General features: G+C 57.6%; 2 protein-coding genes across 4 annotated transcripts; both read right to left on the reverse strand.

The window, feature by feature from the left end:
• Positions 1 to 19: 19 nt before the first annotated feature.
• On the reverse strand, positions 20 to 3,415 carry LOC308272804 (uncharacterized protein C8orf58; the record flags this gene model as incomplete). The annotated part of the gene is made up of 7 exons (XM_080709802.1): positions 20 to 131; positions 538 to 647; positions 851 to 963; positions 1,087 to 1,195; positions 1,308 to 1,448; positions 1,810 to 2,309; positions 3,367 to 3,415. The coding sequence occupies 7 exons, from the start codon at positions 3,413 to 3,415 to the stop codon at positions 20 to 22; spliced, it is 1,134 nt and encodes a 377-aa protein (XP_080565928.1).
• Positions 3,416 to 8,941: 5,526 nt separating this feature from the next.
• On the reverse strand, positions 8,942 to 20,556 carry PDLIM2 (PDZ and LIM domain 2; the record flags this gene model as incomplete). Of its 3 annotated transcripts, none has more annotated exons than XM_080709991.1 (9): positions 8,942 to 9,119; positions 10,329 to 10,446; positions 11,665 to 11,810; positions 11,986 to 12,062; positions 16,183 to 16,261; positions 16,392 to 16,543; positions 16,665 to 16,734; positions 19,585 to 19,736; positions 20,464 to 20,556. In XM_080709991.1, the coding sequence occupies 9 exons, from the start codon at positions 20,554 to 20,556 to the stop codon at positions 8,942 to 8,944; spliced, it is 1,065 nt and encodes a 354-aa protein (XP_080566117.1). The 3 variants fall into 3 exon arrangements, with proteins under 3 accessions (XP_080566117.1, XP_080566118.1, XP_080566119.1); XM_080709992.1 differs by having other exon boundaries at positions 11,665 to 11,789; positions 11,980 to 12,062; XM_080709993.1 differs by lacking the exon at positions 10,329 to 10,446 and having other exon boundaries at positions 9,046 to 9,119.
• Between the last annotated feature and the right edge of the window lie 419 nt (positions 20,557 to 20,975).

A 20,975-nucleotide genomic window follows, 5' to 3' on the forward strand; every position in this document is an offset into this window, starting at 1 on the left:
CCAGGTGCACCAGGAGCTCTCAGCATACGGAAAGGTTTTTTGTTCGTTGCTTCTTAACCAATAATGATGGCATAAAGGTCTTCCGGTGGGGGTGGCACTGAGGCCTTTCAGAGCGATCCCTGGACTCAGGCCTGTGGAAAAGAAAAGGAGACTGGGCTAAGAGAAGAGAATGGCCCCAGTATTGATAAAGCATTGCTTAGCTCCTGAGGGGAAGCTGGAGATGTTAAATGATGCTTTTCCCCCCAGGATAGTTAATCAGCTTAATCCCCAAGCATAATGGACTTCACCCACAGTGAATTCCTCATCTGAGCCTCAGCCTTGCTCTCCTCATGAAGCCAGGGGGGTGACCTAGACTTCAGCTTGCTGGGCTGGGGTAAAGGTGTTTCCCATAACCTGGTCCTGGCGCTATCACTGACTGTGGCTTTGATAAAGTGACTGCCTCTGACCCATCCAGCCCCCAGTCCCCAGCCACTTCTCAACATCTTGGTTCATCAGTCTCCTCCCCCTGCCCCAACCTGGGTTGAGCATAGGACCCACCTGGGGGGGCCAGAACCATCAGGAGGGGCAGGGGGCTCAGGGTGTCGAGGGTTCCTCCAGCGGATCCGATTGAGCAGGACCTTGACTTTGTCCCAGTGGGAGACATCCTGCTGAGCAGGGGATTGAAGGAGTCACCACAGAGTTCCTCCCCACACATACATCCCCAGTGACGTTCCCAAAGGAAGCTGTCGCATTACAGCCAGGAATAGTAACTTGCTCTAAAAAGGAATCCTATCATTTCCCAAAGTTTCTGGCCCTCAGGGTACAACACCCCACCCATTCTACCACCTGCCTTACATACATCCATCTCTACCTTATGTCCCTGGGAGGGTGGAAAGTTGTGAGTTGCTTCCACTAGAGCATCTGGCAGCCTGGGAGGGTTGGTGCTAAAGACCCCCACCTTTAGGAGTGAAGCTGCTTCTGCCCCTTCAGAAAGAAAATCAGGTTACCCAAGAGCAGAAACAGGAAGTCATCCCAAAGCTAAGGTTCAGGGGATCCGCTGGTGGGATGAGGCAGGCAGGACCCAGAGGAGACAGGATTGACCCTCACCTGTCTCTTCTGTCTGGCTTAGCAGTTCTCCTGGCCCTGGTACCCCATTACCTGGGGCACACAAAGGTTGGGGTAAAGGAACCGGGGCTGACTCCTCCTCTTCGGGATCCTGGAATAGAAGAGATGATCCATCAGGATCTGGTTAGAAGGCTGAGGCATCAAGTCCCGGGAGTCCTGCCCCTACTGTCTGTCCTGACTGCCCTGCCTGGGGGCTCACTCACCCCAGGGGGTCTCTGGGTCCACAGCTGCAGGTACAGCTGCTGAAGCCTCGCCATCTGCTCCAGGACTAAGCACAGGTGTTCCAGGTAGCGAAGACCCTGCCCGGGAAGGCAGGCCCAAGCTCCAGGCCTCATGCCCCTCACCTGTGGGACACAGTGAGGTAGAGCAGGTTTCCAGATTCAGCCAGCCTCCCGCTCAGCTCAACCAGGCTGGGTTCACCCAGCAAATGGGGGCAGATTTGGACAGGCCGAGGAAGAACATATATCCGGCTGGCTTCCCCGGTGCCCATCCAGGCATGGTACCCAAACCTGCCCACCTCCTCTGCGGGGGTGGCGACACAGCTGGGGGTGGGGGCGGGGCAAGGAGCAGAGACACAACCGTCAATTAGGGGCAAAGAATGCCCCACCCCGAGAGAGCTCCAGGGAAAATGGGGGGTTGGAGGGGTCCCGCCAGTCCTGTGGGACGGGCTGTCTCCACAGCACCCAGCCCAAGGCTGATACTTACCACCTCTGTCTCTTCCGAGCCTGCCTCTAGCTCAGTTTCTGCCTCAGTGGACTCCTGCTGTCCTGCTCCAAAAACAGCCACTCCGCACTGGGACATACTCAGCGACGGCAGAGAGCGGTGCTGTCCAGACAGGCTGGGGAGCCGGTGGGACCGCTCCAGCACCTGCTCCAGCTTATGGCTGGCCAGCAGCCGGCCTAGCTGGGCAGGAGGCTCCATGGTAGCAAGGGCCAGGCGTTCAGGGCTCCCCGCAGGCTCAAAGTTCAGAGAGTCCTGAGAAAGTCTTGTCATGGTGGCCAGGGGGCTGTCCCCAACCACCATCTCCACCCCGGAGTCCCGCGAGGCCAGTTTGAGAAGCGGCACCTGCCTTCGGAGACCTTTCAGCTCACCCTCTTCCTTGGGGGAGCCTGATGAGCACCCATGGGCTGCGTCCGAGATCCGCCGGTAGGTGCTGGTGACTCCGGGCACTACACAGCCGCGCGCCAGCTCCTCGTCAGGCCCATCTGGGAGAAGAGTCAGTATCAGGCTGGGCAGGCTGCCCTCAACGCCCCCAGCATTCCTGGAAGCTGGCAGCATTCCCCAGAGGAGGAGCGTCCCGAGCCAGTCATGAAGGGAGGACATGGGACAACCGCAGGCTAGCGCGCTAGGTCTCCAACTCTGCTTGGGAGATGTTTGCATAGGATTCCCTTTACAAAAGTTGTCAGCAACAAGGAACCCATACACTGGGCTGCCTGGTCGGCAGGTCATGCCCATCATCACCTCCTTATATGGCCTGTGCCTTGTGCTCCCCCCACTAGGATGGCCTAAGTGGGGAGCCACAGGCTCTTGGAGAGAGAGTAGACTGCACTGTCTTTGGGGAGCAGGAAGGGCACAAAGGGTGTGGACTGGGGTCCTCCTGAGAACCTGAGAGACATCAGGATGCAGGAAGAAGTCTCCCCTGGAGCTCAAGGGGGAGGGCTATAAAAGTAACAATAGCTCTGGCCTTTGGGGCTTTTGTTCTTTTTAAGCAAGGAGTGTCATTTTTGTGAAGCGTTAAAAAGAAAAAACTTAAATGCAAGAAATAAAAAAAAAGAAAGAAACTAGCATCCACCCATTGTCACCTCTGCGCCACGCCCTCTTGTGATCTGGTACCCTGTTGGGATGGGGAAGAATCTGAGGCTGCCTAGGCGGGAGCTAGATGCCAGCCCAGTTCCTCTGGATCAGGAAGTCCGCCAGGAGGTCCACCCCAGCCCCGCGCCACGGGAAAGGGGCTCGCCGCCACCGAAGGTCTTTTGGAAGTGCAGGCTGGGGTATGGGGCGGCGGAGTCACACATCCTCGGCAGGGCGTGAGAAGCAGGGCTTCAGACCCGGGATCCAGGGAAGTGGACCCATAGGAAATGGGATGGGGGCGGTGGCTGTTTGATCGCCCAACCCCCGAGGGTCTCCGGCGGGCAAGGACGAATCCGTCGGCTCCTCCAAAGCGAGGCAGCGAGGGGAGCGCGGCAGGGTGGGTGGGTACTGCCTGCGGGGGGCTGGGGTGCGGGGGCAGCAGGCCCCGCGGCCCGAGGGTGGACGACTCACCCCCGCCGCCGAGCGGCTCCACCGCGAAGACGCGCCGCCGGCGCAGCATGGCGCGCTCCCGCCCGACGCGCAGCCCCGGCCGCCGCAGCCCCCGAGCGATCCCGGCGCGTCCCCGCTCGGCTGGGCGCGGCCGCCGGGCCCTCCCCGCGGGGGGCGGGACGGGGCGGGGCGTGCAGGTGTGCGGCGGCCCCGGCGCCGCGAGGGGCGCTGGCCCCCGGGGGCGCGCGCCGGTTCGCACCCCCCTGCCTCCACTGCGCCCCATCGCTCCGGCGGGGCCCGGGGAAGCGCCCGGGGCCGCTGTCCTTCGCGGAGCCGCCCCGCCCGGGCACGCCGGCTGGCTCGCTCGGGGCGCGGGGCACCGCCCCCAGGCCCACGCTCCGACGCGGCCTTCCTGCCGCAGCCTGGGCGCCCGGGGGCGCGGGGGAAGGACTGGACAAGGGCCGGAAAGGAAACGCAGCCCCACGTGCTGGTGAAGGGAAGACCGCTGGCCAGGGCCGGCGTCCTGGCGCCCCCAGCACTGTGGCTTGGGGCAGGTCCCTCGGCCTGCCGGAATCCTGTCGCCATGAAAGGTTCCGGCCACCGGGAAATCCTTCCTGCAACTGCAGGGCCCTCAGTGCATCGGGCTGCGTCTGAATCCCCTGCCCAGCCCATACCTCTTCCTGGGTGCCCGAAAGCTGCGGCATGGCGAGTCTGCAGCGTCTAGGGAAGAAGCGGGCGCTGGCAGTAGGGAAGTGTAAATGCGTTCCAGTTCCCACCCCGCTCCTCTCCCGGCCAGGGGATTCCATCCCCAGCCCCCACCCTAAAAGGAGGTGGGACGGCCTGCTGATCAGAGGGGAGCCAGTAGCTTCAAAAGAAGTCCCCGCTCCTGGGAGGGAAGGCTGGGCTGGAAAAATCTCAGCGGGACCCGAGTCCCTGGAGGCAGATAAGCCAGCTGGTGGACGTGCAGACTTGCACCTGGGCCCTTGGGGGCGGGGCTGGGGCCAGAGCCCAGAAGGGGCCCAGTAACTAAGTAGGGGGGGGAGAAGACACTCTGACCACACCCTCTGCGCCTTGCTCCTTCTAGGAACATGTCTCAAACATTTTCCGATGGAGCCTGCATCAGAGAGCCACGGACAATCACATTTCAGGACTCTATTTGATTGGGGAACTGGGGCTCACAGCCAAGCATCCAAACGTAGAGCCAAGCTCCTGAGCTGCTCACCCACCACCTTGGCGTCAGACAGGCCCAAAACCTTCCCTGAGAGCCAAGGGCCTGCCACATCGTTTCCACCCAGCCTGGACACTCCACTGAGGATGGCAAGCCAGGCAGAACTGCCCTCTGCAAGTCTATGTGGGCAAAGAGCTACCCAGCCCGGCCACACCCCAGGGCCAGGTGGCTCCAAGGTAAGGGTGGGGAAGTAAAAGAAGGGGCCCTGTGCCAGATCTCGCTCTGAATTTGGAGAATGTGGGGCTGGATTCCAAGCAGTCTCCTTGGTGACTGTGGGGCAGGAATGCATCTAGAAACAGGAAGCCCAGCCAGCAGGAATGCAGTGTCTCAGCACAAGGCTTTGTGTTGTGGCTCACAGAACCCCCACCCACCTGGGCCCCAGTGCGGATGCCGGCCAGCTCAGAGTAGCCACAGCCTTTCCGCAGACCCAACCCGACCTGGGGGCCACATGTCACCCTTCCTTTTTCTCTGCTGTCCTGACTGTGGCAGCTCCGAGCCAAGTGTGCTCTGAGGCCCTGTAAGACCTGCCATCTCCTGGTCTCTTCTCCCTGCCTGCCCCACCAGGAGACTTCAAGTCCCCAAGAGCAATGCTGGAAGGAATGGGAGAAGCAGCACAGGCCAGCCCTGGCTGCCCACCCGACCAGGTGAGCAGCTACCCTGAGATCCCTCGGGCTGGTCAGCAATGCCCGTGGCCCTGTGGCCTCCGTGGGGAAGCCCCAGCTTCATGGAGCATGTTTCCTGCAAGCTCAGCACTTAGGCCCGTAGGGGAGGTAGGGCAGAGCCAACCTAGAGACAGCTCGTGCCAGCCTAGAGAAGGCAGAAGGGGCATGCTGACCTCATGCTGTCGCCAGAAGTGGCTGAGCAGTGCCTGGAAGGGCTCTGGTGACAGAGGAGCTTATTCTACCTATAAGCTCCACCTGGAACCTTGGAGGCAGACTGCGTCCATCCGTGGCCATTTCCTTACTAGCCAGGAGTCCTGAGACCAGCAACTTAGCCTTCCTGTGTACAGTGGCTTCATGTATAGAACAAGGATGGTAGCAAAACTATCTCCAAGCTGCGAAAAGGTACTTCAGACATTTAAAACATCCTTTCTACATGGCTAGCTGTTATCATCTAATTGTTTAACTTTAGCCAGGCGGGGTGGTGCAAGTCTGTAATCCCAGTACTTGGGAGGCGGAGACAGGAGGATCGCAGGTTCCAGGACAGCCTCAGCAAGTAGTGAGACTCAGCAACCTAGTGAGACCCTGTTTTCAAATAAAAAGTAAAAAAAATAAAAGGTAAAATAACTGTATAACTTTGAGAACATCACACTCTCAGCTTTGTCCAAAGCAGGTTGTATTACATGTTCTTTCTGAAGGGGATTGAATTGGGCGCTCTCTTGGGCTACCTCTAACTCAAATATATCATTTCTAAGGTTTTTGTTTTGGTTTGGTTTTTTGCAGTACCACGGATGGAACCCAGGGGCATTCTACCTATAAGCTCCACCCCTAGCTCGATTGTTTATTCTTTATTTTGAAACAGGGTCTCACTGAGTTGCAGAGGGCCTAAGTAACTGAGGCTGTCCGCGAACCTCGATCCTCCTGTCTCAGGCTCCCGAATGCTGGGATGACAAGCGTGCGCCACCACTCCCAGCTATCATTTCTAAGTTTATTGTTTCAAATGCAGAAAGAAGTACTAAGTACAATAGCGCAAATGGGAGGTCTGGGTCAGAAGGAGGGGGTTGACCTAGCTAGCCGGCTTGGGGCAGGGACAGGGGCAGGGATAAAAAAATCTGAGAGTTCCCCCAACCCTGTCTGCTGACAGACTGGTTTGCCTTATAATTCTATCTTCCAAAGGAGTTAGCTGGCAAGCCCGATCTGGCTGTGTGGCTGCGGAGGATCTGGTACCAAAAGCCTCAGAAGCCCTGGGAGGAGAGCCAGGTGCCTGGATCATAGACTAACCGCCAGAGGTGGATTTTAGCTTGGACCCATCCAGTTTCCCAGTGGCTCAGCCCTTCACAGACACACCCGTCTTCCCAGTGGTCAGGACCTGGTGGGGATCTAACTGTATCATTTGTCCAACCCTTCCCAACCACTCACTCCACTACTTAACACTTCCAAAGTGTCCGTGGGTTTCGGGGTGAAGTTCAAACCCAGCCTGGCGGTGGAGGCTCCCCTGCAGCCTTAGCTCAGGGTCCCCGGCCACCGCTGCTCTACACTGAGCATTGCGCTCACAGTCACCCCATCTCTCAGGACTTCTCCCCTCCACTGCCCAAGGTCTGGCCATCTTTTCACGCAGATGGCCCCCGCCTGGGTCTCCCAAGTGCTCTGCGTGTTTCAAGATAGCCCCAGCACTCAGTGATACAACACATTATTCCGTTCATGCCCGCTCAAATGCTGTCACTTGTCTGTCATCTCCAGGAAAGCGAGAAAAAGAGCTGTATCTTTCTATATTCCCACTGTGCGGGGAACCCAAGTCCTGTATTTACCAGGGAGCTTAATTTCCCTTTGGGGAGCATTTGCCTCTGTCATGGGCTGCACCAGACACTAGGTGGCGCCAACGAGGCAGCTCCGGTTCCCACAGTACGCTCAGGCCCCAGACAGCCAGCCTTGATCCTCTATAAAATTACAAGCCTGTCTTCAGGCAGCCATCCAGGCAAAAGATGAGACTCAAGGTGTAAATTATATCCCTAGAGCCGGGCGTGGTGGTGCACCCTTGTAATCCCAGTACTTGGGAGGCCGAGACAGGAGGACTGCGGTTCATAGACAGCCTCAGCTACTTAGTCCTTCTGCCACTTGGTGAAACCCTATTTCAAAATAAAGAATTAAAAATAGGGCTGGGAGTGTAGCTCGGAGGTAGAATGTCCCTGGGTTTTATAGACAAGAATAATTAATTAATTAATTAAAAAATAAAATTGGCTGGGCATGTAGCTTAGAGATTGAAACTCCCCTGAGTTCAAGCCCCCTATCACACAAAAGAAAAAAACAACCCACAGGTACCTGAGGAGCGGCAGCGTCACCATCAAGATCCCCAAAGAGCCGAGCACATGAGGCTGCCACAGAGCCTGAGTCTCCTGAAGCCAGCTGGGACCTACTTCGTGAAATTAAAGCTGAGGCTGCTGCCCATTCCTGGCTACCTGGGGACAGGGCAGGTCACGAGCACCCAGCAGCACCCTTGAGAACTTTAGGAAATGTTCTCTGGGATTAGAACTAGGGATGGTTAGTGAATCAGGCCAGAAATCAGGAGACCACTGCCCCCCCACGTTCACTCAAACGCACCCCATCAGGGCAAGGCACATTTAGCGTGGCTGAGACCATAGTTTGTAGTTGTTATTTCTCCAAGTGAATGAAGCCTATAAAGTCGCCCAGGGAACAGGTAGCAGGTGCAAGTCCAGCCTGGCCTGGAGCCTAGGCTTTTGGTGGGTGCTGATCCCTCAGGGTGGAGCTCAGCTGGGTTGTGAGGCTCAGCCCTTCCCTCGCAGAGGCAAGGGCAACCTGGTCCAAGATGAATGACGGCGATCATTGTTGCTGGATGCAGCAGAAGGTGCTTTAGAAACCACACCCCTCCACATCCCCTTCACTGCACCCCTCTCCTGCCCACCCCACTCACCTGTGTAACTCAGCTGGGCTGGCAGCATCCGTGTCAAGTACAGGTAGCCCAGCCCAGTGCCAAGTACAGGTAGCCCAGCCCAGAGGAGTGTGAGGCTGTCTTACCGAGAAGGCTTCCCCTGGGTCCTCTGTTCCTGCCTCCCAGCATCCCCAACCCTCTCCCGATCCCTGGTGGGAAACGCATTCCCTCCCAAGTCCAAGGGCTAACAGGAAAACAGGCGTTTTGACCAAAGGGCTAAGTAGGCACACATCCCACCATAAAGAGTGGGCCTTCTCTTTGGGGATGTCAGGAAGGGGCACCTGGCAGGTGGATTGAGGAGGGGAAGTGAGAAGGAGCAGGAAGCTAGTAGAGACAGCCCACCTGGCGGAAGGGAGGAGGGCTGCGGAAGGGAGGAGAGAACGGCATCTACATTTTGTCCATATATATATATTTATATTTATATAGCACATATGTCAAAAACTTTGCACAGTGAATATCATTAGCCTCTGGCCCACCCTTCTCCTTCTAGATACTTTTGCAAGTGTTCCACCCTGTACATGGGTATCAAATGCAGTGGCTCTGTTCAGTGTGTGGTGAGTGCCTGACCTGCAGGGGAAGGCTGGGGAGGCTGGGCTGCCCTTGGTGCCCACAGCTTGAGACAGGGCCCAGCCCTTGGCCTCACCCAGCAAGGGCAGAGGGGACTCAGGTCCCCTACGTAGTTCACGGAAGAGCCACCACCCACCATCACCCCTTCCCTGCCAGCTTGTCCCGGCACGGCCATGACCGAAGGTGCTGCAGGGCTCAGGCCCTGGAGCCCAGGGCGGCGGGCATGGAGTAGCGCTGGCGGGCATGCTTCTCACAGTACAGCTCGTCGCCCACCCAGAAGTGGCCGCGCATCTTCAAATTCAGCCCGCAGTCCGCACAGGCGTAGCAGGCGGGATGGCGGTACCGCCCCTCCTGGATGCGCACGGCCTGGTTCCTGCGGGGTGGGGAGAGCCATCAGTCAGTGTAGGGCACAGGGACAGGATGGACAGACAGGAGCAAGGTCCTCAGAGCTCCGCCTCCTGGGCTGGGCTGCCCCCCACTTCTCTCTGCGGTACTGGGGATGGAACCCAGGGGCATTCTACCTTCAACTACACCCCCAGCCCTATTTTTTCTTTATTTTAATTTTCTTTATTTTTTAGTTTTTTATTTTTTGGTAGTACTGGGGGTGGCTTTCTACCTCCTGTTATTTATTTTTTATTTTTTAATTTTTTGGTGGTACTGGGGGAGGCTTTCTACCTCCTGCTATACTCCCAGACCTTTTTTATATTTTATTTGGAAACAGGGTCTCACTAAGTTTCTGAGAGCCTAACTAGCTGAGGCTGGCTTCGAACCTGTGCGATCCTCCTGTCTCAGCCTCCCAAGGGCGGGGATTACAAGCATGTGCCACCATGCCCGGCTCTTATTTTTTCTTTATTTTGAAACTGGTTCTCACTGAGTTGCAATGGGTCTCACTAAGTAGCTGAGGCTGTCCTTGAACCGTGATCCTCCCGATCATGAGACACAAGTTAGAAGTACACATTCTCAGGCCCACTGGCCTCTGAGGAGGGAACTTTGGGGTGGACCTGCTATCTGCTTAATTAAGGGCCCCCAGGAACCCGGATGCAGCATCTTAGTGAGGCACTGTGGGAAACACTGACTTTCCTCACCTCTGCACAGCAGGGCACTGTGGGAAACACTGACTTTCCTCACCTCTGCACAGCAGGGCGACTAGTTAGTGTCACCCCATTGTGTAGATGAGCAAGGTGCAGGCCAGGGCCCAGATGGGCTTTCATAAAGTGCGTCACCTGACTCTCAGGAGGGGGGCTCAGCATCCTAATGCCACCCACTGAGAGAAAGGGCCTGCCTCTGGAAAATTCAGCCCGCAGTGGGCCGGAGGGGGAGGGCGAGATTTTCCAGGAGGAGGAGGAGGTGCCTCTACAGATTTCAAAAGCTTGGAAATTATGGAAAAGAAGCCTGAAGCGGTAGCATTCCTCATTCCTCTGGGGAGAGGAAAGGAAGTGGGGAGGAGGAGAGGGGAAGGAGAAGAGGAGGTGCACAGGAAGCAGCTAGCCCAGGCTGCAAAGAGCCCAACCTGAAGCCACTGGCAGGGCTTCCCTTCAGGGACACCCCCCCCTGCACCCCACCTCCCCACACCCCCACTCACGCAATGCTGGTACTGCACTTCTCACAGGTGTGGAGCTTGGGCGGGGTGGTCAGAGCCCTGGAGGTGGGCAGGGACGACTGGGGGCTCAGTGAGCTGGGCAGGAAGGCAGGCGTGCCACCTGGGGGCGGGATATGGACGGGCAACTCACCCTCCCGCAAGAGCATCCAGCTGTTTAGTGACACTGCTGCTCCTCCCGGGCTGCTCCCAGGCTTGTTGCAGAAGGCGCTTGCTGACACAGGGACTGCTTCAGGGACTTAAGCGCCCATAAAGAAGAGAGCCGAGCCGATCAAGCAGCCCCCACCCCAGATGGAGAGCGTGGAGCGCGGCCAAGGCCAAGTCTGTTCTAAGGCCAACTGGCAGCCTCTGAGCTGAGTACCTGACATCAGACAAAGTGGGCGTTCCCTCTCCTGTGACCCAGGCCTGATGATATGGGTAGATAATAATGCTAGACAGTAACAGGGCCATGGTGCCTTTGTACAGCGTTCAAAAGGCTTTTTGTGTGTGTTACTGCAGCTGAGCTGGAGCCCAGGAATACTGGGCAGCTGCTGTCCCTGCAGCAGCTGAGGATGCTGAGGCTCCCAGGATGAAGTCACCATGTTCTGAGGCCTCAGGGTTAGGAGAGACAGGATTTGCTCCTGGGCTGGGGATGTAGCTCATTGATAGAGCCCTGAGTTCCATCTCCAATACCAAAAAGAAAGAAGTCTAGCTCTAAATCCTTTCACACAGTCCTCATACTTCTGCAAAACGCCCGTGGGAGCTATGCATCAGAGTTGGGACAGCCACCAGGAACAGGGCATCCTGCAATGCCCATCCCTCTCCTGCCTTGCCCACTTTCTCCCTTCTCCTCTCTCCCTTGGACCAGACACTGCCTCTCTGCTGCTCTAAAAAGCATTCACCTGCTGGCCTGGAGGGACATCCCACAGCCCCCTGGGTGCTGGCCAGGCCTATCTGCCCCAGGAACAGAGTTCTCCGGGGGCAGAGGCGGGGTCATGGCCACCTTCAACCCACACATTATATTCTTGCTTCACCTGACCTGCATTGCCCGCTGTGGTGACTTACCTGGCACAATCTGCCTGACTGGCCTGCTGCGGGTACTCATCCGCCTCGCTCCCAAGGCCCTCACCACAGGGCCCTGCCCTCCTTGCTGCCTCCAGGCTGCAGGCTGGGCTGTTCTCTCCTGCCCAACACCAACAGCCCTCTGGCTGCCAGCCTCCGCATTCCACTGTGCTCCCAGGCCACCATCTTAAGGCTGTTTGTGGCAGTCTTGTCCTTCTTTCAGGGCCAATCAAGTCCTGCTTCCTCTAGGGAGCCCTTCTTGGGGACCCAGGGTTCTCACCTCTCTCCTCCGCCTCCAGGGCTTCTTGCAAGAGCCGGAAGGAGCTGGACTGCCTGGGGGCCACCCGCGCCTCACGATTCTCCTGCAGCATCTTGAATACCTCTGAGTCCTCTTCCAGGAGGCAGCTCCCCGCTTCTGAGTCCACACTGGAGGGTGGGGTGCCCAGGGAGTTAGGACAGGTGTGGGGCAGGAGCAGAGTGGGGAGGGTGTGGGGGCTGAGAGTCGGAGACCCTCATCCCTCTACAGAAGCAGCCTCCCACCTGTCCCCGTTGGGCATTCCAGGAGCCCACCCGACCCTGCGGGACCTGCTGGTACCTTAACCTGGGGCTGAAGGACCGGGGGACGGGGGAGGACGGCAGCACGCGCACTGCCGAGTCGCCTGCGCGGCCCAAGCCAGCCTGTGGGGGAAGAGAAGCAGGAGGAGCCAGGGGCCGCCAGGCCAACGCCCCGAGGGCGCTGCCAAACGCCGTTCCCAGGACCAGCGCTAGGGGGCGCCCAGCCCCTGCTGACCAGCAGACACCTTGAGTGGCCGGGCCCCCCAGAACCAGGGCAACAGGGATGCTGAGCACCAGAGGGGAGGACAGCCAGTGCCCAGCTACAGAGACGCATGGCTTCTGCAAGGGCAGTGGGTACGGATAGGCGAAGAAATCGGGTGGCCAGCTCTGCACAGCCCTGGGGACATCCCTCTCTGTTAGATCATGCCACCTGTCCTCAAAGATGTGACACACTGGGTCAGGGACGTCTCACACAACAGGCAGAGAGGATGCATGCTGACTCTTTTGCAGGGAGGCCCGGAAACTGAAGGGTGAAGTGGTCAAGCTCCCCAGGTGTCAGGGCAGAGGCTGAGCTGGCCCTGTGCACCCACATGCTGTTCCCTGAGCGGCCCTTGGAGGTCTCCGGTCTCTCTCGTCCTGCCCCGCTGAGCTTCAGGGGAAGCCTTCTGAGCCACACCCCGAGAAGTCCATCTGAACTATTATACTTGCTCTAAGCAGGGAAATCTCACTTCAAGGCCAGTTTCCAGCCTGCACCCCATCTCCCCTCCCCCTGCTCCTCGCCGCCATTCCCAAAGGTACCACTTAACAGAAAGGGAAGCCTCGGGCAGCCAGCAGCCCCAGAGCCCAGGGCGCAATGCAGAGATCCTGAGAAGCCAAGTTCTCTCGATTTTAACTTCAAAGTCACTGATGAATTATGGAGCCAAGTTAAAATGTTCGTGTTTTTTCTCATATGCAGAAGCGAGGGAGTCATTGGGATACAATGGACGGTGACTTCAGATCATGGGGGGGGGGGGGGCGGCGGTGGAGCCAGGGAAGTTGTCTTGGGGAAAGGAGGAGGGCGAGGACCCGTGAAGGAATCACTTCCACTGTGATTGTGTATGAAGGTGAGAATACCAAGGTCAATCTCAGTGTCCTGTGCGGGAAGGGGGTGTGGGGAGGAAGCCGGGGAAAGGCCTGCCAAGCGCCACATGCATGCGCGTCACCATTGCTGTGAACCACGTTATGATGTGAAACTGCAACGCACCGATAAAATAAAAAAATAATAAAATATTGCATGATCCCTTAGAACAAAGAGAAAGCTTGGAAGTCTTATAAAGACAACTCAGGCCGGGCGTGGTGGCTCACACTTATAATCCCAGTACTTGGGAGGCTGAGGAGGATCACGCAGGTTTGAAGCCAGCCTTATCTACTTAGTGAGGCTCTCAGCAACTTAGTGAGACCTTCCAAATAAGATATAAATAGGTCTAGGGTAGAAAGCCCCTGGGTTCCATCCCCAGTACCAGAAGGAGGAGGAGGAGGAGGAGGGGAAGGAGGAGGAGGAGGAGGAGGAGGAGGAGGAGGAGGAGGAGGAGGGACAGCCCAAGACCATTGACCCACCGACCTTCTTCCAGCAGTTCCTTCTCCTCTGTTCTTGGGGTTCTTTAACACAATGCTCTACAGGCAAGGGGCCCCAAGGTCAGGAGGCCCCAGGGTCAGGCAAGGGCCCCCAGGATCAGAGGGCATACAGCTGGTTCAAGCCCTATGGGGGTCACAGATAGGGCTGGGACTCCACGCCCCAGCACCCACATACAGCCCAGTGCTGCAGTCAGTTGAAGACTGTGAGATGGTGTCCTCAGGTCCTCAAGGATAATCCCAGGCTGGGGTGTAGCTCAGCAACAGAACACCTACTTGCTGTGTATTCACAAGGCCTTGGGTTCGAACCCTAGCACCACACACAAGAACAACCAACAATGTCAGATCTCCAGACAGATCAGAGTGTGCCCTGCTCAGGACACTGGCCCAGGGGAGAGGAAGGGCTGACATCCAGCCCCAGCTCCCTGAAGGAGCCACGTCCTCATTCCCAGCCAGAGAGAGAGGTAAGCCCTTGGCATGGGCTCACCAAGGCGTGTGCTCGCCTGGAGGAGGCAACTGGTAGTTTCCAAAAGGGTTGGCGGGGTCCCAAAGCTCTCTGCAGCCCCAGCCAGCCACGAGCCCACTGCACCCCAGCCACCCCCTCCCGCCCACAGTCCTTTCCTGGGGGCAAGGGACAACACCCTCAGAGGTGGGGGGGCCTGCATCCGCCTCCTCCCCTCCTGTTCAGCCTTCATACAAAGCCCCTGCATCTCCAAGCTCGGCAATGCTGCCTGCCTGCCCAAGAGCGCAGCTAGAGCCGACACTGCTCCAAGTGTGTTTTGGGGGACACAGGGATGTTCACAGTGAGTAGTGGGTTGGGGGTAGGTGGGGTCCTGGGAGAAATTCTGTGGTTAACTAAGTTTAGGAATTTAATCAGAACCAATGTGCTTCTTTCTCATGGACTCTGAGCCTCTGAGACATTGAAATACAGTAATTCTCAAAGGGAAGCCACGAGACCCTGGGACTCCTGCACCCATCAGCACAGCCTGGGGGTTAGGAATTCCTCTCTGTTTTTCCACAAATACATCCCCAGAGCCCAAAGGGTGCCTGACATGAAGCAGCTGCTCGATAAATATTTGCCAGAGGATTGACGTGATGACGGGAGTCCTCAGGGTCACAGACGGGAACGCGGAGCATCTAGTCTGGCTCTGAGGCCCGGAGAGGGCGGGGGGCCTGTCCCAGGCTTTGCAACAGAGGTGAGACTAACCCGGGTCTTCTGACACCAGCCCTTTCAACATGTGGGCTTGTTAAAACAGAGATCACCACCCTATTCCCCGTGTCCTATGTAGCAGGTCTAAATGGGAATCTGCATTTACTGACTCCCAGGAGCTGCTGCTAGTTTGAGACCCACTCCTGCATGCCACCCACATCTGTGTGCCGAGACTGGGGACATTGCAGGAAGGAGTGGGAAGGCCTGTCCTTGAGCACCAGGCGCCTGGTGAGGTGACAGCTCCTAGCAGGCTCCGGCCAAAGGCACTCAGGAGGAACCCATCCTTCGGCGCCAGGCCAAGCTCATTTCTGACTTGTCTGGGTCCAAAGCTCAAGTCCTCCCAGGCCCAAACAGCCAGGTCTCACTTGGACTACTATCTCCCCATCTCTCAGAGCGTCTGACAGCTGTCCATCACTCCCTAATCTAAACCTGACCTTGTCCCCACTCCAGTGTCCTGCAAAATTCCTGTTGAAGCATTCTTGGGGGACCCCAAACCCACATTTATCTCTCCCCTTCCAGAACACCTCCTGCTTTTGTAATTAATACCACACTGCCTAGTGTCTAATTGTTCCAAAATTGTTTTGAATGTTTGTGTTATCTCAAGAGCTTCATCTTAAATTCCTTAGAGACAGAGATCTCACAAAACACATCTCAGTGCCCACAATACCTGCTGGGCTGGTCATGGTGGGTCACTAGGAAGCCCCTCCACGGGCAGTCCCCTGAGGATCCTGCCCCTTCCTTCTCCAGAGCCCCCCAGTTCCTAGTAACCTCTGCCAGCTACCCCCAAAGGCTCTGCTTTCTGGAATGCAGAATGCACCCGGAGGTAAGACTACATACAGCAGCTGGGCCTCATCCCCTTCACCCTAAAGGCTGGACGTGCCCCCAGCAGCCGTGGCCCAGCACAGCTGGCTCCCTCACGCCCTCACCTCCTCACCCCTGCCCCAGGGGAGGGAGAGTGCCATCAAGTAGACATGGGGACCAGGGTGGAAGAGGAGTCCAGAAAAGAAGGGAGGGCAGAGAAATGGCCAAGCACCGCTTGGGGCAGAACCGCAGTCTCGTGGGGGTTCTCCAGGCTGAGTCAGAGGAGGAAGGAGGGCTGGGGGGGTGGGAGTTGGGGGCTTGGAAAGGAGAGGAATGTGTTCAAGAGATGCAGCCAGAGCCTAAAGGAACTCATCCCAACAACAGCAGCAAAACTATTTCCTCCCCAGCCCAAGAGAAACACTGGGAGAGGAGGAGGCCAGCACGAGGGGGAGGTGGCTGGCTGGGAGGCGGGCGAGGAACAAGGAGCGACTGGGCCCATCAGAAGCCATGGCCTCTCTGGCTCAGGGGAGGAGCACACCTGTCGCTAGGAGATGGCCCTGCAGGCTGCCCAGGTGGCACCAGCTGCCTACAGCCCCAGGGGCACCCGGGAGGGATCCTCACCTGTCGGCCTGTGGGGCGGCCCCCGTAGGAGAAGCGGTCAGGAGCAGCGAGGCCCGGCGAGTGTATCTGACTCTGGAAACTGAAGTGGGGAGGAGGGCAGTGTGGGCACACAGCTCCACCTGGCCTGCCCCAGGGAGGAGCGGGGGCTCCAGGGTCTTCTAAACGCTGAGATGCCGAAGGGGAGCCAGGGACCCACCTGCTGCGCTCACCTGTGGCCAATCGCACCCTCTCCAGCGAGGGCCAGTGGGCTGGTTGGGGGCGGGGTAGAGAAGGGGCTTGCTGGCCGGGGGCTGAGGGAAGCCGGGCTGGAGTAGGAAGACCTCAGGGAGGACTGACTGTCCAGGTGGGTCCTCAGGGAGCCCTGTGGAGAGAGGTGCCACAGGGAGAGCTGGCCGCCCACTTCAGCCACCAGCCGCCCTCCCTTGGCCGTGGCTCTTGGGGCGGTCACTGCTGGGGCCCCTGGCTGGAAGGCACCAGCTTACCTGGAATCGAGTTGCCAGCACTTCCACAGAGCCCTCTCCATTGGTCTGACCAGGAGACGCAGCCCGAGACCTGAGGGATAACAGAGGGATGGGAGCATCTCAGAGGTCCTGGGCCGCCAACCCCTCCACCCTGCAATGCCATCCCCAGCCCTGGCTCTCAAGACCAGCAAAACATTCAGAACATTTGGCCAATGTTTAACTTTGCCAAATACAAAACAAACAACTATCATCAATGGCCACTGTTGTTTCTTCTTTTTCTTTTCTTTTGAAAACAAGGTCTTGAGGCCGGGCATGGTGGCACACGCTTGTAACCCCCGTGCGCTTGGGAGGCAGAGACAGGAGGATTGCGCAGGTTCAAACCCAGCCGCGCTGGCTTAGGAGACCCTGTTTCCAAAAATAAAATAGGTCTGGGAGTGTAGCCCGGAGGTAGAAGGGCTTCCAGGAACCCCAGTACCACCAAAAAAAAAAAAAAGAAAAGAAAAGAAAACAAGGTCTCGCTAAGTTGCTGAGGCTGGCCTTGAACCTGTGGTCTTCCTGTCTCAGCCTTCCAAGTACTGGGATTATAGACCTATGTTACCATGCCTCCTGGCTGACCACCATTGATATTGTTTCTTTTATTGTGTGTGTGTCTCTCTCTCTCTCTCTCTCTCTCTTTCTCTCTCTCTCTCTCTCTCGTGTGTGTGTGTGTGTGTGTGTGTGTGTGTGTTACTAGGGATTGAACAACTTGGGCAGTCTACCTTTGAGCTACATCTCCAGCCCTTCATATATATATATAATTTTTTTTTTTGGTGGTACTGAGGGTGGAACCCAGAGGCTTTCTACCTCCGGGCTATACTCCCAGACCTTTTTTCTATTTTATTTGGAAACAGGGTCTAAGTTGCTAAAGCCTCGCTAAGTAGCTGAGGCTGGCTTTGAACCTGTGCGATCCTTCTGTCTCAGCTTCCCAAGCGTGGGGATTACAAGTGTACGCCACTACGCCCGGCTCTTCCTTTATATTTTTTATTTTGAAACCAGGTTTCATTAAGTTGCTGAGGTTAGCCTCAAACCTGCTATCTTAGCCTCACAAGTACTAGAGTAGAGTGTCACCACACTCAGCTACCACTGTTTCTTAAAGCACAGAATAACTCTACAAAGTAGAAAGAACATAATTTTCGTAAAACATTCAATATATTCAACTTTGTTAGAAACTCCTTACATTTCCCCTCTCCCCTCTTTTTTCTTATTATTTTATCTAGACCTCGTCACTGGTCAGGGATGTCAATGTTGGGGGTGATGGTTAATTTCATGTAAAGAATCCTCTCTAGTCTAACCAACAGAGAAGCTGAAGTTCAGAGAAAGAAAGTGAGTTGCCCCAAAGCCCAAAGCCCAGCAGTGGCTGGACCAGACGCCCACTTTCTTGCACCCATGGGTTTGTCCCCTTCAGGCCTTTGAGAGGGTCATAGGCCCCTTCCTCAGGCATTCCAGCCGTCAGCTGGGTAGAACTGGCCCCCTTTCCTTTCCCTCCAGCTGAAGACCTGGAGAACTGGGGCAACAGGCAGGCCAGCTCCCATTGAGAGGGACCCCAACTCCCGGGGACCCCCTTCCCGAACCCCGTCCCTAGTGAAGCTAGCTGCAGCCTTGAACAGGAGGTCGTTGGAGGGTGGGAACTGGCTAAGGGTGAGGAGAGACACCGCCTCCTATCCCTACTACACCATTACTGCAGCTACGCTGTTCCTGGACATCTGGCCATTTCTAGAGATGTTGGTCAGCAGGAACATCTGCCTCCCTGGGGAGGGATATAGGGTCAGAGTCAGGGGAGCTCAGCTCTGGCTCCAGCCCAGAGCCCTGCTTCCTGCTCCAGAGTTCTGAATGTCGGAGATGTCTCCCGGAGGACCAGGAGGAGGGAGGAGGGGGCTCTGCAAAAGAAGGAGCAAGCCGGAGCCTCGACTTACCCCAAGTGGAGCTGGAGGCCTGCAGGACGTGGGCAGGCCAACCTCCCTGCCAGGCCGGGTCCCTCCAAGAGGGACCTGAGAGGAAGTGATGGCGTCAGCAGCTTGGGCCCCTCCTCCACCCCAGACCAAGGCCTCCTGTAGGTTTTGGTCCTATTCCCAGATGCCATGAGGTACTCTCCAGCCTCCTCCTCGGGGTCCAACTCCTGCAAACACTCAGGGCAGAGTGGCAGGAAGGGGAGGAGGATCGTGGGAGCTGGCTTCTGCAGCACCCTGGGAGACGGCCTCCCGGTGAGGGAGGGGGCATGGAGGCGGCCCTGGAGAGAGCCTGGCAGTGGGCTGGTGGCAGAGAGGCAGGTTCCCGGCCTGCCCAGAGGGCTCTCCTGACGGGGGGATCTCCCAACGTTCCTGAACCCTGACTCACCGTGATGCCACACCCCAGGGAGCCACCTGTTTCTCCCACAACCCTGGCCTCCAGGCTCAAAACCCCACAAGCCAGGAATCCACCTTCACAGCAGGGCCCAGAGTGGCGGCGAGGAGGGACAGAAGAGCTCCATGAAGACTGCACCCTAGATGCCTTCTCTCCACCTCCGTCTATACAAAGGGCACCTCCTCTTAGCGGCAGGGGTCCCAGAGACCCAGCCTCCGGCGCACCTTACCTGGAAGTTTCCCCTCTTCAACCCACTTCAGGCCCACACCCTGTGCCCTGCACACTCTTGGGAACCAGTCAAACCCGGGCTTCCAGGTGGCTGGTGCCAGCTCACCCTGCCCAGCCTGCAGCTGCATGCCCAGCCAGGTGCCCACCTTCACCTAGCTGGCCAGAGGGACATCCTTCAGCCTGCCCCATTTCCCTCTGCCCTGCTGCAGGCCCAGAGCCCGGAATCTTCTCAAAGATGTTCCAGAAGAACCTGGGAAGGCCAGGTTGAGCTGTGCTAGAGCTGCAGGCAGCAGTCTCAGAGGGGAGAGGCAGCCGGGAGAGACAGAGGGCCTACCTGTCCAGCTGCAGTCGCAGGGGTGAGGCACTCTGGCGGATCTTGCTCTGGGCCTCAGCGTGAAGCATGCCCTCTGCGCTCTCTCCATTGATGGCCACGATGATGTCGCCAGGCCGGAGGTCAGCAGCCTCTGCCTTGCCACGCTCAGTCACCTGACAAGGAGCAGGAGCTGCTGAGTCTGTGGGTACCACACTGGGACAGTGGTGCGCTTGCTTGGGGGCCAGATGGAGCACAGGGCACTTCCCTGGGCTGCCCAAGAAACGCAGAAGTTGGGCTGGACCTTTGACACCCTTCTCTGTGCCATCCATTGTCTGCCCAGCTAACCAGCTAATCCCCTCCAAAAGCTGCTGTGGCAGCCCCACTCCCGCACCCCCCACCGGCATTCTAACCTCAGCAGCCAAGGAATGCAGGAAGCCCGACTTTCAGGACCTGAGCTGGGAAATACGTTCGGCTACATAGTCTTGCCTGTGCAGACCATACCTAGCAGGCTGCTGCCTGCACACCACCCTCCCAGCTGACGCTCCTGGCCTGGGCCTGGGTCAGGAGGAAACTGCCAAGAACTCTCAAAAGCTCTGAGTTTAATGACCCAAAATGGCCGCCGGCAGGTGCAGGGCTAGTGACAGAGGAGAAAGGACCAGCCCTGGCCTTGTGGCCTTGCCCCACTCCCTTTCACTCCCTAGAAGCCTGTTTCTGAAGTCGCCTCCACATCCCCGTGATAACAGGGCCCAGCTCTCGGCCCCTGCCCCCCAGACCAGCACCACTAACAGCAGGCCTCAGTTCCAGAACAAAACCAAACAAAAAGCACCCGAGGGTACAGCAGTGGACAGCGTGCACCTAAGTCTTGGGGATAGCTCCGTATCTCCTGGAACCAACCCTTACCTTGGTCACCACGATGGGCGTGTGGAAATCCCTGCCCCCGGAGATGCGGAAGCCCCAGGGCGCCGGCCCAACTACGTCCACGGTCAGCACCATACCTGGGTGAGAGAGGACTGGGGTGGGGTCCACTCCCTCCAACCCATCTGAGGCAAAAGGGAGAAGAGGGTGCAGGGTGTCCTGGAGCCGCCTACCAGGGGCTGCGGGTGGCGGGGAGAGGAAGTGACTAGGTCCCTCCTTCGCCCCTGAGTTTCACTTCCCCACAGCCCTGTGAAGCCAGGACTCGAGTTTCTCCTTCCCATGGTCTTTAGCCCAGCAGCTCCCAAGAGGCACAGGCCCTGATGCTGACGGGGTCTTGCTGGAGAACAGGTGGGCAGAGGCTGGCCATTTCTTCCCTCTCCCCTCCTCCACCATCAGGACTAAGTCCTCAAGTGCCTGCTTCCTGTCCCCAAAACCGACAGCACAAGGTACTTCCTCCCCACTCTGGGGGGAGGGCAGGCGGTGGCCTCGGGAGAGGA

This window comes from Muscardinus avellanarius (assembly GCF_963383645.1).
Source record: "Muscardinus avellanarius genome assembly, chromosome: 14".
Classification (NCBI taxonomy): domain Eukaryota; kingdom Metazoa; phylum Chordata; class Mammalia; order Rodentia; family Gliridae; genus Muscardinus; species Muscardinus avellanarius.